Here is a 19,063-nt window from a genome sequence, read left to right as displayed (position 1 = left end):
CACACACAGAAACTTCCCTCCCTCAAGATTTGAAAGTATCCTGTCTCCTGATTGGTCCTCTGGTCAGGTGACAGCCAGGCTTACTGAAATTGTTAACCCTTTATAGTCAAAGAGATATAAAGTACTTCTGTGCTTTAACTTTTCTTATGTGTTATGACAGGTACTGAATTTAAAAGCAGAGGTTTCTATTGAGTAAACTATCCTGCTGTGTTATCCAACAGCTCTGGGGTTCTAAACAATTTTGCACCCATCACATTCCTGAGATGTGGCTCCAAAATGGAAGCTTCCAAACCATACTAGTATTCAAGAGGAACGTGTTTGCTTGCCCAATTCCAGTGTTTGATTATAAAGCTAGCACACATCCCTGTGTCCTTCCCCCGACTGCCCTAACCATACCTGATCCCAAACTAGCATCCAGATTTTGGGAAAGGAACAGGTACTGCTCTCTTTTACCAGAAATTAAATGCATGTAGAAATATAACTTAGAATTTTTTGACTATTAATGCAATTTTTTTGCATCAGAATTTAACTATGCTTTACATGGAATAGGTCCAAATTCATGAAAGCTGAAAAGATTGTGGGTAATTGCTGTTCTAACCACTGTCTGTCTGATAATTTAATAATAAAAGTATTGAGGGGGGACTTCAGTAATCACTGAAGGTGTATTCTATACGTGCTTGTTACAGCTAAGCCATTTTCCCCCCAGAGGCTGACATAAAAGTATGAGACCTGAAAATTACTTTTGAAGTTTATTAGGTTAAATTTGTTATGCTAATAAGACTTATTCAAGATTTATTTCTTGCAAACACAATTTCAGCTTCATGCAGTATGAAATAATTGTGCGTGAACCTAAAATACCTAAAATTAAGCTTTATTAAAAGGAAAGCTGTAGAATTTTAAAAAGGAGTGTCTATTAAAGTTCTTAGCTTGGAATTTTTTAAAGACCCTTGGGTTGCCCCACAAAAAACATTTTATGCCTCCTGTACTGGTTGCAGTTAATTAGGGGATTAATTCTGCAAATACTTCAAGATGTGATACTACTGTAAAAAGTCATATCAAAAAACTTAACTAGGACTACTAAGTGATTTAGTGAGATCACACTCAGTAATGAATGTTTTCAGAATAGGGCATGTCTGCTACCTTCTTGTGGCATCCCCCATAAGCAGTGCAAAGGGAAAAGAAAGCAAACAAAATTAAAGGTAATAATTGGAGATATACCAGTCTCCTAGAACTGGAAGGGACCTCAAAAGGTCATGGAGTCCAGCCCCCTGCCTTCACTAGCAGCACCAATTTTTGCCCCAGATCCCTAAGTGGCCCCTTCAAGGATTGAACTCATAACCCTGAGTTTAGCAGGCCAATGTGCAAACCACTGAGCTATCGCTCTCCCTGAAATGTGGAACAGGTTCATGTTTTAAGCAATAATCAGCCTGAAAGAGCCATTTTCCAATGGGGCCCCTTTCAGGGCCAGCACAGCAAACCCTAGCTCTAGGGCCAGTTCTCGGATGATATCCCGTTGATATTGAAAGACAGCAAGAGCAAAGTTACAGACTCCACCTACAGATTATATTACAATCATTTAAAATTTTAGGATTTCAGCTTTATTACATGAAACTTAAAACAGTTTCTGACCGGCTTTAATTTTTTTTTTCCCCAGACTTTTTTTTTTTTTTTTTTGGTGGGGGAGAATGTGTCAAAATGTGAAAGTTTCCCACTGAAAACTTGATTTTAATTTTTTGGCCAGAAAGGGTGGGTAATTTTTCAAGAAAACTGTCAGCTTTTGGTGGAAAATTTCATTTAATTAAAATGAAATTTCTGTCGAAATAGTCTTGATGGAAAATTTTTGGCCAGCACTAATTAAATTACTTACAGCACCCATGAAGTATTTATTTAAAACTTTTTCCTTTGCTTTTATAGGAAGAAAAGTTCTCCCACCTCCATCCAATCTGCATTATTCATTTGGCCAGCTCTGTAAACTGAAATGGACATGGAATCCTGCAGAGGGCATTAGCAGTGGCTGTGATCTAAAATATTGCAGTGAAATTTTGATTAATGGCATCCCGCAAGATAACCGAGTATGTTCCCCCTCCCCAGCTCTTTGAATTCCACAATGTTCCAGTAAATGTTTATTTTTACAATGAAAGGAAATAAAATTACCTGTAACTGTTCTCAGATGCTATACACTTATAACGGATTTATGTACATGGGGGTCATGTGGCAGGGCTGCGTGAGTAGCTAGTTTAGGTTTGGTGGCCAAACAAGGGGGTAAAAATAATCTTGAGTTGACCAGAAACAAGCAGACAAAAATTTTGACAAAACAATTTTAAAAAATTGATGGATTTTTACCTTTTTTAATAAAATGAAAGTAAATTTTTGAAATGAAAAGTTTAATTTGAAAATGTTACTTTTTTTAATTCAAAATAACATATTGACTTTTTGGAGTCTTTTTCACTGAAATACTTTGGTGAAATCAATACAATTATAAAATATTTTGGTTGATCCAAGTATGCACATTTTGGTCCGGGGGGGGAGGGAAAGGAGATTTGGGTCTGAAAAAATCTCACCTGCTGCAGTTAAGATATCATGACAGGTTATGGAATATTCAGCACTCAGAAGCAGCAGCCAGCTCATTCTTGAGCAGAGGACTTAGTGATAATTCACATAGAGCATAATAGAAAAGACTCATGTTTCCATTATATTAAGTATTCATTTTAAAGGTACTTTAACAAATACATACCACACTGTCTTCATCTTCAAGCTACAGAAAACTGAGTTTCCTGTAAGGGCCCTGTACCCTGACTTTGAACCCCTCAAAGTAGGCTCCCAGTCCAGAAGAGAGACATCTGTGGTCAACCTAGTTTAGAAAGTCGTAAACTTCCAAATTTTAACAAACCTACTTTTTTCCTGAACTGCCCCCAAGTCATTGTGTCTTGGATGCAGTCAAGCCTGATGTGATGCAAGTCCTCCAGGCCCTGAGAAGATGCCTCATCGAGACACTCTGTGATTACTGAACACTATTGTGGCCATAAGGTCTGATGTTTACAGCATCGTCCCAGCTGTGACTGCTGTATTTTTCCTGCCAAATCCAGGATATCCTGGTCCTTTTAAGGGAAAGCCGTTCATAAGTTTGTTTTGTGGCCGCAGTTTTTGCTTTCTGATTTGCTGTATTTGGAATGTGAATGGCTGTTTGACTCCCTACCTGTTCAATGATTGTTTGCTTATATGCACATTTTTTACCGTTGTTGCTCTGACATGAGCTTCAAATGCTTTTTCTTCTGTTAATGTTTTGTGTGACTATGGAGTGGTGAAAGGTGCTGGACTGACAGCCCTGTCTTTTTTGAAGTCCTCTATTTAAACAGAGGCAATATAAAATTCCAGACTGTCTTATCAGATCTGGAAGACTGCCTGTAGGAAAAATAGTCTCCTCCATACTCCATTCTGAATCTCTGTAGGTTGCCATGAAGTCCATGTCCATGGGGAATTGGATTTAGACTTCTTGAGTGGTATGTTTGAGTACGCCTGCTGAGAGATCATCACCTTTTGTTTTTGCTGAATGGCTGTTCATTGCTTTTGGTTTGGATTTTTAAGAATCCTCCTTGTTCCTTTAGTTCTGGAACTGGCTGTGAGCCTCTTGATTTGTTCTAATATGTTTTTACATTAACTATGGTTTCTTGTAGCTTGTGTTAACTATATTTGGGCATTTAAAAGTTTTCTTTTTCTTTAACTTTAGGAATGGACTAAGAATCTTTTTCGTGAGGAAGATGTATCCTTGAATGAGGTGGTTCATTTTAGAGTGAGAAGTGAATGCAAATTTGGTAATACAAGTGAACTAAGCAACTGGGTGGAGAGTTTTACTACACCAAAAGGTACTCACTCTAAAACCTAGCCTTGAACATGTTGTTGTCTTTATATCTGACTAAATACACATCATCTTGCTTTCTGGGATGTAGTACAAGAAAGCTGAATCTTAAGAAAAATAAAACTGTGTTTAAAATCTTAAATTAACTGAAAGTGTCTGTATCTTTGCACATCCCAATACACTTTAAAAGTAAACTGTACAGTTCTCACCTGCCAGGACCTTAGTTCAGGATTGTTTGTTGTTTTATATTATTAGCTCTTACACGAGAAACAGAAAATCCTGAATGCCAATCCTGGCAGGTAAGTAAGATAGCAAATTAGAGGGGCAAGGTGGGTGAGGGAATATCTTTTATTGGAACCACTTCTGTTGGTGAGAGAGACAAGCTTTCAGGTTTACACAAGCATTACTCAAAAGCAAGTCTAAACTTGAAAGCTTGTCTCACCAACAGAAGTGGGTCCAATAGACTGTATTCCCTCACCTCCTTGTCCCACTAATATCCTGGGACCAACACAGGTACAACAATACTGCATACAAGTGGGAAATAACTGTCACATGTTTGGTTCTCAAAGTGTGTGCGCCTCTGTAATGGTGAAACCTACCCTTTGTGCCCTGCTAACAAATTTGATTCTTAAACTTCTCATCTCTGAATTCATCTTTTAAAAAACGAGGCGAATATAAGTGATTGGGCCAGGGGAGAGTTGGCTAAGGGAAACACATTTTCTGGGTAATGTCAGGGACAAGACTGATATATCAAGGACTGATAAGTAATAGGCCACAGGGCAGAATCCAGTAGCTTGGGAGTAGAGAGAGCTACAGGGAGAAGTAGGCAGGAAAGCAAGTGACAGTCAGGGAAGCAAAAAAAGCTGGTGACTGCTGTTGGGAGGTTACCTGCAAAGAAAAGTAAAGTTGCAGGAAGCCGCTGAGACCTGGAAGCTTTCATTGATGAAAGGGATTCAGTGTCCTAGGAGTACTGTGTATCCTTTGGTCTAAGGACTGTTCTGATGCACCACAGAAGTGGGACTGAATGGGCTAAACAGAATTTTGTTTTTAAAAAGCTCTCTGCATAGGCATCTGTCAACTTAGTGTCTAAGCACAGTTTTAATTTGCCTGTAATAAACCCTCACGTAGTCGCTGCCACAGAAGAAACAAATTCAGGAACAGAAGTGAGATTTCAGGCTTGGCACCAGTTGGAGGCTGGGCTCTTTATGGAAGTAACATGTATGTGCAGTGCCTGAGGATTATTGTGGTGTTACAAGATATACTTATTTCTTCTCTAAGATGAAATCAGTTAATGCAGTGTGAGACAGCAGAGGACGGAAAGAAATGAAGAATTAAATTTAAAAAAAGAAACTCTTCAACCTATGCAATTTTGCTACTTTGCGTGTGTGTGACATGAAATTAAATATGAAGAACCTGATTCTATAGCTGCTCCACCCACCATGGGATATCCCGTAAGCATCGCAACTCATGGTGGCTATGTAATCATTTTGTTTTTACCAGTCTGTCACACGTTCCCTAGTGTTTTGAATACAGTAGCGATATCTTAGAGGTACAGTAGTCATGATTAAAACTCGACTTTGACTCATGTTACCAATGAATAGTGTTTAGAGCAGGTTATTTCCATATTCAAAGTGCATGAAAATAACTCTGATATCCCAGTAACCATGGGTCAGCATTGATGGTTTCTAATGGCGGCAGCTGTTCATGGCTTTGCAACTATATTCCCTTAACTGCCAAGGATTTTAACTAGTTCTAAAGTACCTACATTTTATTGGAATACTACTACCTGTTTCACCATCTCATTCTATACGTAAAATTATTTTTTGGACTAGTTCAGTTTCAATGAAAGCAACAGTTTAGGCTTTTCTGGGTCACTTGTGTTTAGAAGGGGCCTTGCACAGGTTCAGGGATGCCAGGCTGTACAAGTGAGTGACTTTCGTTGCTGGCTAATGAAGGCATTCACTGTAGTCTGAGAAGCCCGCACTCTGCCTTTGAGGTGGGATAGTGGAAGGTGAACAATGGCAACTGCTAAGGTATTCACTAAACAAAGGGAGGTGCTCTGATATTTGGGAAAGAAGGGCACTTACTGTTAGAAAAAATGTTTCTAAGAAGTCCTTAAACTTGCATTCCAGGTGCTGCAGGCACTGCTGCTGTTGGCATAAATTGCACTTGGTACGACTTAGAGTACATGATCTGTACATGGCTTCCTGGACGGAATGCAAGTGCTAGTACCAACTACACTCTGTACTACTGGTTTGTATAGATTGATTATCTTTTTTCTTGCTTTAAAAGTACTCGGTATACCTCTGACTTATTTTTTTTATTACCCATTGCCTTGAAGGATCCCAAAGCTCTAATATAGAGACTATAACTGAGAGTCCCATCTAGCATGCTGGCTCTTTGAGAGCTGATTTGCTTATATGAAGCATTTGGCCTGCCCCAGAAACTCATTTTTAAAAAACTATCTGTTGGTTTTATCTTCCATCTTTAAGAAACTGATTATTCCTGGAGGTTATGGAGTAGGATGCCACCTTAACATCTCCAGCTCACTTGCCAACTGTCTTCCATAAATAGTTTTCTGTTACAAGACAACAGAATTGTGGAAAGAGGAGGAATTTGGCACAGATATTTATATACACTAACCAGTGCATACTCCCCAATATTGATGTCTTTCCTGAAATTTTAGTCTGCATTAACTTCTGCAGAGATGTAAAGAGAGATTTTTGAAAGCTTTCAAAGTTCTTTTCAGTTTTAAATTTACATTACATCTTACTTTCTGTTGACTACATTAAAAATGTCACCTTTCTCACTCCAATGGTAGATACTATGTTTTCTGCAAATGTATTTGGAGAGCAAATACCAGGATGTTTGTGGTACTTGTTAAGCTAAACACAGGGAGAAATGACCTTTTCACTGTCCAAAACTATTCACTTCAACCCCTTCTTACATGTAGCAATGGTAACCTAGCCCTGGGCCTTATTGGAAAAAAGAATTTAAATTTCTAGGGGACTTTGTTCTTGGGGGAGCACTTTACACCCCTCTCCTGCAATCCTTTCCTGCACAACCCATGTTTGGATAATGGATGAATGTGAATATAATGCCTCTCAGCTTCCTAGGTTGTTGCCATTAGCTGGCAACAAATTCACACCAGTCCAGAGTGGTGATTAGCAGGAATAGAGTCCAGCTGGAAGGAAGGAGTGTAGTATCTTTGTACTCTAATTTTCCTGAAAATTCAGGAGTGGTTGAAGGTGGTAGGCACTCAACAGGGAGGTGGATAGTGTAGGGTGGGACGGTGTGGGGGGCTGAAGATACATATGTGAGAGAGACTGCAACACCTTCCCCACCTCATACGCATGGGAGCAGGCAGCACAGAAACTGTACGCCTGTTGTGGTGCCAGAGGCAGTGAGAGTTTTCCTTCACTGTTGGGGTGTGGGGGGACAGGAGGGAAGGCATCTACAGCAGCAGTACCCCAGCTCCTGTGGTGGAGCCAGGAAGTCCCTGCTTTGATTGCTTCCATAGGGTAAGGTGGGGAAACAAAGAGGAGGAAGGTGTGCAGGTGGCGGCAATTAGCTTGGGCAGCTGGGGAAGGTGGGTAATTAGTAGAGTGGGTATCAGGGGAGGGACTCTTGACTGGATTAAAGAAACACTGGGTGACTCTATAACAGTGGACTTGCCCCACTCCCAGCCCCTGACCACAGTCTCTGCTCCTGACCACGGCTCCAGGGGGCATGGGCAGATAATAGGAGTAAGGGGGTTGCGACTGAAAAAGCTTGGGGACCTCTGCTCTGTAACCGTGAGTAAATTACAGGAGTAGGGCTAGCTACCTCCCATCATAGAGTGGACTAACTTCCCTTTTCGGGGCGGGGGAATGTCAAAAGGAATCAGTCAGAGGTAGAATTCTTTTTCCCTGGGGATGTTTGCCCTCCTGGAACAAATTATTTTGAACAAATATTTTTGTAAAACATTTAAAATACAGGCTAGAGGTAACAGAGTTCTCTGTAATGATTTGAGTTAAAGTGCCCCAGACTTACTTCTGTTTTGCTGCAGCTTTGTACAGAAAAATCAGTATGTTTCATGCTTTGGCGTTCCTTAGTAACGGTGAAATGACACACTGTTCATTCAATCTAATCCCGTCTCATTGCTGTAACCCAACCTTTGTGCAATGCCCACTTTGACAATCTTGTAAAACCAGTTTAAAAGCAAATGTGACCATCATTGCCTTGGCGTTTGAAGTTAAAACATAGTATGTTTACATTTTATTCTTGTAGGTATGAAGGCCTGGGACATCGCCAGCAGTGCCAGAATTATATCTATGGCGATAACTTTGGATGTAATTTCAGTCTTTCAATCCCAAATTGCACAAATGTCTACCCAACTATCAGTATTTTGATCAGAGGCAACTCAGAGGAAATTAGGCCTGTCTGTGCAAACAAAAATCCAACAACAATTGGTAGGTTTAAAAGGTAGATTATGTAATTTTGCAAAGAGTATTAGGTTTAAATATCAGTCAAAGAAAAGGGAATGGAATTTATTTTGATCATGTATTGTTCAGTGCAAAAAGGAACAGCTCGTTTAACCTGGAACAGCTCGTTTACACCCAGGATGCATATCTGTATTTTTTCCCATAAGAACATTATGTAATGTTCATAAATTGTGCATGAACATGCAAGATTCTTTTGTAATAGGTTGATCATCTTATCAAGATTAAATTGCATCAGTGATGCCTCTGGATGAAACTCAGCACTAAACCACTTTGCACTAGCCAAAGATCTGGCCCTTCATCTACAGGAATGGTCCCACTGTATTCCGTGCATCTTCAGCCTATCGCAGCTCCCACTGGCTGAGGTTCGCCGCCCCAGGCCAATGGGGCTGCAGGAAGGGCAGCCAGCACATCCCTCAGCCCGCGCCCCTTCCTGCAGCTCCCACTGGCCTGGAGCGGCGAACCATGGCCAGTGGGAGCCATGATTGGCCAAACCTGCGGACGCAGCAGGTAGACAAACCAGCCCGGCCCGCCAGGGGCTTTCCCTGAACAAGGAGCAGACTGGCTTTAAGAACCACTGTCCTAGATGTATCAGGTCTTCTGGGAGTCTGGGATAGGAGAGTGGAACTGGATAGCATTGGAGCCATTTAAATCCGTTCTCTTCCATCTTGAATCCAAAGTTTTGGATTCCCCAGGGTATGAGTCCGTTGCACTTAGTGAGAACAGCAGGTGCATCTGATCAGCTATCAGCTTGCAATTGAGACTCATTGCAGGTACCAAATTTTTGCAGTAATAGTAGGAGATTTTAGGGTATTTTTGCCCTTGTGTGTGTTATCATTCACCTAAACTACACAGCCCCTTGTCCTTAAGGATTCTGGTCTTTCAACCTTCTTGTCAGTCTGTGGCATTTGAAAATTGTCAGGGACCTAGGATTTGTTCACAGCTTCCTGTAAATTTTATTGTAAAGTAGCCAATTATTTTTGACAAATGAAGAGCACTCTTCGGTGTATCTTAGGCCACACTCTCTAATGTTGGAACTCTGGCTAATCATAGTTCTTTGTGGTATGATGACTAGTTTTTGAGAGGCTGTATCCTATTGCAAGGAAAATGAGTTCATTCAGCATGTTGCTTCTTGGCAGAATATTCTCATTAGTTTGACTTCCTGGTGTGAGAAATTGCACTGTGTTTTGAAATACCAGGACTTGACATTACTGAGTAGTTTAACTTATGCAATTTTTGAGCCTGCCATCTCACAGTCATGTTCAGGTTTCCTAAAAATGAAAGCATCATTTTAGTGGTTGACTTGACTTATCTTTGACGTTAGCAAATGCTTCCATTTAAATGGAACTTCCACGCTATGCTCCAGACAATATGACTAGTGCAGAACAATACAGTGATTGCATCTTATCTGCTACTTACTTTTCACAAGATTTGATTTGGGAATTCATCAGAAGTATTGTTGATCCTGGTAAAGGGGGACCAGACAGCAAGGTGTGAAAAATCAGGGCACAGTTAGGGATAATAGGTGCCTACATAAGACAAAACCTGAAATCTTTAACTCTCCCTATAAAATTGGGACATCTGGTCACCCGATCCTGATATTGAATCTGTCAAGCTCTTCCCTCACTCTTCAGTGTCCTAATTGCTGTGTGTGTATTATGCCTTGTACTGCTGTATCTAGTGACTCTTTTTAACCTGTGTGTACATTAATCATATAATAAATGTCAAAATAAACTTAGTTCAAAAATTTGGATTTTTTTTCTATTTCAGTAAAACCTGGACCTCCAAGGATTGTAACAGTATCAATGATCAAAGATGAAATACATTTAGAATGGCAAAAGCCAGGCACCTTTCCAGCACATTGCTTAGTTTACCAAGTAGAACTTAAAGACAGCAAATCGGACTCCCCTCAGCCATATAATGTAACTTTTTTCATTAATTATTTACAATGGAACTGAAATTTGTTGTGGGGGGGGGGTTGTGGGTTTTTTTTTTTTAATATCTTCTTCAAACTGTTAATAGCAACTCAAGTGTTGCCATTGAAGAACTATAATTGTATGCAGAGCAGGAATGTATAGGTTTATTAGCTTACTTGAAGCGGCATATGTGGACATAACTGGTTTTCCTCTCATGAAATGGGGTTCAGTAATATGACCATGCATTGAAACTAATGCCAGTTTTCTGAGTCTCTCACCTTAGCTATCCATTTACCCTATCTGTGTCTTGATATCTACGTAATGTACTCTGCAAAACAGGGACACTTCTGAATGGGGCAATAGCTCTTCAGAAACGTACAACGCAACTACATTACCCTATGGTCTGTCTGTCTCCCAGTCAGATCCTCATATTCATCTACTTTGGTTTCATGACTTTGATTATCACAAAGAAAAGGAACGTGCTGATTTGTAGTTCTGTGCATGTAGCAAGCAAGGAGATTTGAGGGTAAGGGAAAGGGGGAAATAATCACACACGGAAAGCACTACAACTGCATTTATATCAATGTGTGGATGTGGACTTGCTTGTGCATGCCTATATCTGAGTAACTGAACTAGGTGTGCCATTAAATCAGTAAGGAAAACAGCTTAGTATATTATATACTGCTGTCAATGCTTTATAACTTGGCAAAGCAAGAGTCCTTTCCTGAGGACAATGTACACAATAAGTTATAAACAAAACTGAGTGGTCCATGCACCATCAAAGGCACTAGATTAATTTGTTCAGTCCTCCCTTTATTTCTCCCATAGGAAAAATGAGAGAAATAGATGCGGTTCTCAAACTTCATTGTACCACGACCCACTTCTGACCACAAAAATTACTACACAGCCCCAGAACGGGGACCTGAGCCCAGAAGGGGGACAAAGCCCAAGCCTCACTGCCCCAGGTGAAGGGCCATGGGCTTCAGCCCCAGGCAGTAGACCTGTAACCTACTTGAGCCTCACCCAAGGTACAAGTCAAAGCCTGAGCCCTGCCAGCCTGGGTTGAAGCCCTTGGGCTTCAGCTTCAGTCCGGCCATGGGGCCCCAGCAAATCTAATACCAGCCCTAGCAGCCTCATTAAATCGAGGTCACAACTCCCTTTGGGGTCCTGACCCATGGTTTGAGAACCGCTGAGGTAGGAGAAATGCCAAAACTGCATTTTATCAAAGTTCCCCAGAGAACGTGGCCCTTTGGGCTCAGAATAAACATGAAGGTTCTCGGGCATCTCACTTCTCCCAGGGATAGGGGTAGACTCCGGTGTAAGGAAAGCTCGAGCAGCAATTCTGCCCTCCTGATAGATGGAGGGGAAGGCAGTAGAACTCATGCAGGCATTTGGAGGAGCTAGTAGACCACCACTCCAGGCCATTCAGCCTCAGTTTAATCTTTGCAGCTGAGTGTTGTAGCAGAAACACTGGGGTCAGCTAGTTTGAACCTTGAGTTCTGAATGACCTTGCTCCGGCAGGTTGGGTAATTGTTTAGTTAAAGGCCAACATATACTGTGAAAATCTGAATTCCTCATCTTTTACCTCTCTTTTTTTATGGCGTTCAAAAATACAAAAATCAAATGGGACTTCAGTCAAAACATTCAGTCTGATTATATTAAAGCTACACAATGAAACCAAGTTTGTAAAAGTCATGTATCCTGATACAAGAAAAAAGTAAATAAATATCTTTCATTTCTTTATTTTAAGTTTAAAAAGTTCACTGAAGCTCGGTTTCACAGTGTTCATCCGAACACTGTGTACGTCATCAAAGTGAGAGCAGGGTTTGAAGGAACATGTTACAGCAGCAATCAATGGAGTGACTGGAGTGAGGAGAAGAGCATTGGTAAGAACAATCTTTCATTGTTTCACTGATCTGAATTTTTTTCTAACTTCAACTTCTAGCCATTAGACCTCTTATGCTTTTGTGTCCTAGATTTGTCAGATTCTTTCTTCCTGTGCAGGTACTTATAGCTATGACTAAGTTCCTTCTTAGCCCTCTCTTTGAATATAGTTAGCTTTACTACATGAATTTTCATAGCTGTTGCTGTTGTATTTCATCTGTCACATTTTGAAAAGTTAGTGGTCACTTTCATTGCTTACAAAAGCATTTGTGAATTTGTAAGTTGAGTGTTCTTAGGAGTCTATCATGTAGCCAGAAAAGAAGCGTTGCATTAAATGTTGTTTTCATTATTCCTGAAGCACTTCACTCTCTAAATCCTTTGGGATTTTTTTTTCCAGGTGAAAACACAGACTTCACATTTTATATTGTTTTAATACTCACTATTCCATTAACAGTAGCAGTAGCTACTATAATTCTGCTAGTGTACCTGAAAAGGTAAATATCCATACCGCTTTTATATTAAAATCTGTTACTTACTGACTTATCTTTTAGAGCAGAAGTGGCCAACCTGAGCCTGAGAAGGAGCCAGAATGTAGCAATGTACATTGCCAAAGAGCCACAGTAATACGTCAGCAACCCATCAGCTTCCCCCTTGCTTCCACTGCCTCCCGCCCACCGGCTGCCCTGCTGATCAGCGCCTTCCCACACCTGATCAGCTGTTTCCTGGCATGCAGGAGGCTTGGGGCAGGAGGGAGCAAGGGCATGACAAGCTCAGGAAAGGGGGCAGGAAGGGGTGGAGTGGGGGCAGGGCCTGGGGCAGAGCTAGGGGTTGAGCAGTGAGCACCCCTCGGCACATTGGAAAGTTGGTGCCTGTAGCTCCAGCCCTGGAGTCGGTGCCTATACAAGGAGTCTCATATTAACGTCTGAGGAGCTGCGTGTGGCTCTGGAGCCACAGGTTGGCCACCTCTGTTTGAGTTACATTGCAGTCTATCTCTGCTTTAGTTTACCTTTCATGTGTAGTATGTGTGTTTTTGACAGTGGTTATCTTCCCTTTATACCTCTGCATACAAAATTAATATGGAGGTGCCAATCGGAGCTCTAGAGTTGAGTTTGAGTTGAGGTTTTTTTATGGAACAAATATGTTCTGGTTGCACGAATGCTGTGTAGTTTACCTACCTAAGAAAAAGGCAGTTCCTCTCACTCAGTGGTTGCATATGCATTAGGTGCATGCTTACAGCTCCCATTGACTTCCGCGGGAGTTGCTCAGAGATAGCCAAAGACAAAATTGGGCCTTTTCCATTCGTTGTTGGGAGTGGAGGTGGAGAGAAGGGGGCATGGTCTGGGAGGACAGAAGATGGTCAGAGAAGACAGAGTCCAGCTGACTTTCACCATAACATCCTAAATGCAATTTTGAAATGTTCTTCCTTTGGTTAATAAACTGTTTTCATCAAACACTTTTATTTCTCTGTTCTAAAGGCTCAAGATTCTAATTTACCCACAAATTCCTGACCCTAGAAAAATTATTAAACGTATGTTTGGAGAGCAAATTGAGGACTTCCAGGTTAGTATCTGCCTGTTGGCTGTCAAGTGATCTCTCAGAATTAGAAGTTGTCTCTACAGTCCCACCTCCTATATTAGTATTTTGCCTTTACATAATGTGAAAGAATTTTAAAAAGAATTTTCACTATACATAGACCAAGTATTTAAGACAATGAGAATTATACAAAAACAAGAACAGTCTAAAACCAAGAGTTTTATGTTCTCAGTTAAGTTTTTCTTAAGCAGTGTAAACTTTTTTCTGACTCACTAGTTTACTAAATGCCATTATGCTATTCAGCAAAGCTTGCGCTTTCTCTTCCAGTTCCATGAAATGATTCTCTTTGCAACCCAATTAATCCGCTTTTCAGGGACATTCCAATCCCCTAGTCTTGAGGAGCCTTACAAACACACACAGTGAATTAGTGCATGGGGTTAATTACGTGCTTCTGTGAAGTCACAGGCACTTTGCACCTTTGTGATTGTTATCCTGGTTATGCTACATTTAATTATGTTTAAATCCCTTTTTCTCTCCTCAAATCTCTATCCAGTCCAGACACAGTTGGTAGTTCCTTCCTGCTAGCAGTTGGAGACAGCTCACTGAACCTTTCTGGCAATGGCCTCACCAGTTTATAGAGAAGCTGTTGGCTCACCACAGTGAATTGTCTCAGTCTTCTGTATCTGGAAAATATACTGTCCTTGACAGCTTTATAGAGGACTAAAGAACGATTAAGGGTGTCTTTTCCTGGAGCTCTTGTAGGACTAGGACACCGTGAGCGGAACAGCTTCCACTGAGGGAAGTCATGGTGGGCTCTGGCTCCCAAGGGGTCAGATGACTCTCTACAGAAAAGACAGGATCAAGTAAAGGAGAGAGCTTCTTCCTCCTGCAACCTCTCAAGTGGGAGGGAGTTGGCAGCATGAACCCAGAAGTCCCACTCCCCTTGGTGAGAGGCAGACTAGATACTCCCATTGTAACTCAGCCCAGTGTGGAAGGCTAGGTTCAGGCACTATGCCAGCTCTCCCTGAGTTCACACTGCAGCATCCAGTGATCGCTGAGGCTCTTTTAATGGTGGTTCTAGTTCCAGCAGGGTTAGAACTACTGCAATATTCCTCCCTACCACTATTCCCCTGCCTCCTTCTTCCCTATCTGATCCCAGCAACAACAGCCTCTCACCTGTATAAGCTCAATGTCCGTGTGCAGCTTGGCAGCGTTGTGGGACCCAGTCCTGACATCTGGAATGTCCCGCTCACATGCCTGCCCCTCTCAGATAAGAAGCTGCGGCAGGGGGAGCTCTCTTGAGGGTATGTCTACACTGCACGATTATTTCGAATTAGCTTAAACCGATATTACAAAACAGATCTAATAAAATCGGTTTAGCGCGTCCTCAGTGGGATCACGAAATCGATTGTTTGCGTCCATGGTCCAAAGCTACCATCGATTTCAGGAGCGGTGCACTGTGGGTAGCTGTTCCTCAGCTATCCCATAGTTCCCACTTCCGGTTGAGGCCATGCTGATGGGCAGAACATTTCCCGCGGGGGTGTGGTACAGCTCACCCCTCCTTTGTGAGGCAGAGAAACTTTGGCGCCTTTTTTCGGTGTGCTTAGAGCAAACGCATAGCACGCAGTTTCAATGGACCTAGATCCAACGTATCACTACCGTTTCAACACTCGCATACTCTCTGCCAGGCTTCATCCAGAGGGTGACATAAACAGTACTCAAGGATTATTTTTACTTCTCTTTCACGTGCGGGGGGGGGGGGGAAGAGACTGACGAGCTGTTCCGGTGAACACGCAACGACTGTATTAAAGCTATGGACATTGGGCGCTCAGCCAGAATTGCAAATGTTTTCGAGATGCTGTGGAGACTGGTAGCTGGTTTCACTCATTACCCCCTCCTCCCTCCGTCCATGAGCATCCGTCTTAGTCTTGGCTTCCCGTTACGCTTGTCACGCACGCTGTATATCTGTAGGTTATTTGTCAACGTGATTTCCTGTTCTTTAACGGAGCTCTGATAAACAATTTAGTGTCTTCACCTACAGCATAGATCTATATCTTCCGAGGTTCAATGAGGAGCTCTTTGGCATTGTACTGCATCGCTCACCAGTGCCTGATCAAAGCTGGAACACGTGAAAGCGGAAAATTGCATGTCTAAAGTTCGGGGCTGTTTCCTGTTTACCGGCACTCGCATCCGAGTTCGGATGTGCGGACCAGAGCGGTCAGGTGGTGCACTGTGGATATCCTCTAGAGCAGATCATGTCGATTCAACCGTCCAGCCAACCCTAATCGAGTATCTACTTTCAATTTTACGCGCTATCCTCCTGTCTGGGGAGTCTCAGAAATCGATTTAAGAGCCGTTTAACGTCGATATTAATGACGGATCGTTGAACGGGTACAGCGTTAAATCAGTATTCGCCATTAAACCGATTTAAAGTCGCAGTGTAGACCTGGCCTGAGACTCTGGCCAACTGAGGCCCCATCACTTTCCTAGGAGGAGAAGCTATGCCTCCACATACCCCTCCGTAAGACATGCTCTTGGTCCTGAGCTGCCTCTGAACTATACGCTGCATGCCCTGTAAAACTGACTGTTACTGCCAGCTAAAAGAGAGACCAGGCCCTGAGGACACTGAAGATTTTCTGTAAAATAATATATTGTATTCTCTTTCAGGGCAGTCTGGGGGATGACTTTCTGAATGTCAATAAACCAGCTGTAGAAGAGGAAATCTCCTCTTTAGTTTGGCTAGAGAATCCAGAGAGCTCCACATCTGAAAATGAGGAGCGAGAAAGACCTGCTTTACAAGTGAAAGCCTTGTGAGGAAGACTTCTTTGTTGCAGTTTGTTTACCTCAGAGGATTTCTGAATATTGACAGTGACTGGTCTGCAAGGCAGACACCTGCATTCCATTCAGCAAACCCCTGCTGAAAACTCACCTCTCTGGTGACACTTGCAACATAAAATGTTGACCGTTGCCACCTTCCATCTCTAAATGTACTAAAAATGCTCCCAGAGCCACCACGATATGCATGTATATAAAGCATGGGACTGGCCCCACCGCAGTGCCCCTACTGCTGCCTAGGCTCAGCTCTTCTGACTACTTGCCTTTCTTTCTTCTGCTCACACCTCACATTTGGGCTGTAGGAGGTTTGAAGCAAGAACTGGTTCTTCTGTGAAGCACCTTGCTCAGCTTGCTGAGAAATAAAACAATAAACAACTTGTTTACAGCTTGTCACTGCTGGGACATAGGACTGCCGGGAGATGGGATGGACCATTTAGTCTGGCATCCTGTCTCATAACAGTGGCCGATTCCAGACGCTTCAGAGGAAGGTGCAATAAACCTTCAAGAGTATTTATGGAATAACTATCTAGCTATAAAGGAAGTTTCTCCTAATGCCCCAGTTAGTGGCAGCCGAAACCAAAGAGGAGGATTTATATCCTTTCTTTAAAATATATGTATATACACAAGTCTCCTAGCATAAGTGGATGTTGTCACTAACCACACAAGTGTTTTAATCCTTTTTGAATTCTGCAAAGTTCTTGGCCGCTAATACCTTTTTGATGGTGAGTTTCATCAGTTAATTATGCTCTGTTTAAAAACCACTGCAGTCTCTCACTTTAAATGTGTAGCCTTTCAGCTGCTGCTGCTGGGACTGGTTCTCTCCATGTAGCCCAGCGTAACGTCCCAGGCTGGGGGGAAGGTGAAAGCCCGCTTCTTGGGACTAAGCGTCGCTCTTCCCCCTGGTTAACATAGTGATGCTATTTTGTTCTTGGTTTTCTCCTCTGAGAACTCGAAAGCTATTTAAAAGAAGTAGAGGCTGACTTTATTTCACGCTGTCTCTGCTGATGGTATTTATCTTTAGTGATTGTACATCCATAGACTTTAAGGTCAGAAGGAACCATTGTAATCACTAGTTGATTGTTCATAATATTCTCCTTAGCTATGTCTGAGGTTGTTTTCGCCATGCTTTCCTGTTGTAAATTCTAAGCATAACCTAATGTGTGCTTTTATGCTTCAAGTAGGGTTACTTTCTGGCCATTCTTATGCCTCCTAAAGATGGGGAGAAAGAACTGCAGAAACAAAACCATATCAGCCGGCCTTACGTGGTGGATTAGGGATTTTCTTTCTCCTCTAAATTCCCTTGGCAGCCTCTGCTAGGAAGTGCAGTTCAATTAGCTGATAAGAGACCTGGCTCTAAACAAATTGGAACAGGCCACCTCACAAGTTTCGTTGGAAGCCATTAGGACTGGAAGGGACCATCCTCTTCATACATGTATCAGTCCCCAAAACAAGGATGCACTCTCAGGGATTTTAATAACAGATACAGCAAAACGCTCAAAAACATCAGCTAATAATAGGTTGTTCCAGAGGGAGAAGAGTTTTAAAGAATATCCTGCCTGTTAAATTCCCTTTCCAAACTTCAGCCCCCCAAAACATTCATTGTACATTATTCTAAAGATTTTCCATTTACTTCTCAGATCTTACCACAGTTAAAATGATCTACCTCAACTAGAATGGTATTAGCTCTGGCATCACAGTGTGGCCAGGAACGTAAAACAACAGTATAAGGAAGGGCAATGGATTTTTTCTTACCAATCCAGGAAGAAAATTATTGGTGCTTTGCCACAAATTCTTTTTGAGTTAGCTTCTGTGGTGTTTCTGGCAAAACTGAAGCTTATTAAAGAGAACATTCTGTTTGGTTTTGTGTGTTTAAGTAGTAGGGTAGTGCTAGGCCAAAATGAAGAGATAAATGTAGGTCCTGATGAGGATGTTGTGAATAATTTTTTGTTTCCTGACTATGAATAGTGAAGACACTTCCCGGTAAATGAATTTCTTGTGTCTATTACATTACATACCACAATGCAATGTGAGTACACTTGAATTGCTATTTTTTTCTTTTTGTCCATATGCCATTTTTAGTAGACTTCTTGACAAGTTTGGGATTTTTTTTTCAGCTTTTGTAATGATGTGAATCTTCTAATGTTTGTTTGTTTTTCTTTTATTACAGTTACTTGATTGTAATTTTGTTAAAAGGATGAATAAAAATATATTTGAATAACTGTTGCCTTTCAATTGAATTGAATAGCTCCCTTGTATTTTAACGAGAGGGTAAATTGAGAGAGAAAAGTGGGAGCTGTTTAGAGAGAAGATAAGTAAAAGGGAGTATGCTGGAGGAATACAGAGTAGTGGATCGTACACAGAAGGCAAAACGGCCATTCCTATTTACTATTTCTGGTGTAAACAAGCTAATTCCGTACAGTAAACTAAGATAATGCAGAAACTGGCATTTTTCACTTGGGTGTTCAGGCAAAAAGACGGGGTGTACATAGAGCCTTAGCTTTCATCGTGTGTTTCCATTTAAATAGTCTGTAACTATGTCAGCATGTATTGCTTCTCGG

At 41.6% G+C, this 19,063-nt stretch overlaps 1 protein-coding gene across 1 annotated transcript; it reads left to right on the top strand.

The window, feature by feature from the left end:
• Positions 1 to 1,758: 1,758 nt before the first annotated feature.
• Positions 1,759 to 18,723, top strand: IL13RA1 (interleukin 13 receptor subunit alpha 1). The gene is made up of 9 exons (XM_032776469.2): positions 1,759 to 2,072; positions 3,728 to 3,863; positions 5,989 to 6,109; positions 8,126 to 8,307; positions 10,108 to 10,259; positions 12,004 to 12,139; positions 12,535 to 12,631; positions 13,613 to 13,697; positions 16,338 to 18,723. The coding sequence occupies exons 1-9, from the start codon at positions 1,830 to 1,832 to the stop codon at positions 16,482 to 16,484; spliced, it is 1,299 nt and encodes a 432-aa protein (XP_032632360.2). The 5' UTR covers positions 1,759 to 1,829; the 3' UTR covers positions 16,485 to 18,723.
• Positions 18,724 to 19,063: the final 340 nt, after the last annotated feature.

Source organism: Chelonoidis abingdonii, chromosome 8 (genome assembly GCF_003597395.2).
Source record: "Chelonoidis abingdonii isolate Lonesome George chromosome 8, CheloAbing_2.0, whole genome shotgun sequence".
Lineage (NCBI taxonomy): Eukaryota > Metazoa > Chordata > Testudines > Testudinidae > Chelonoidis > Chelonoidis abingdonii.
Note: the sequence above shows the minus strand (reverse complement) of the source record. Positions and strands in the feature narration are given on the sequence as shown.

Coding starts and splice junctions, on each gene's coding strand:
- IL13RA1 (XM_032776469.2), top strand. CDS start 1,830: ATGGAAAATTTTTGGCCAGCACTAATTAAATTACTTACAGCACCCATG. Junction 8,308..10,107: donor CAAAAATCCAACAACAATTG/GTAGGTTTAAAA, acceptor TTTCTATTTCAG/TAAAACCTGGACCTCCAAGG. Junction 12,140..12,534: donor GAGTGAGGAGAAGAGCATTG/GTAAGAACAATC, acceptor TTTTTTTTCCAG/GTGAAAACACAGACTTCACA.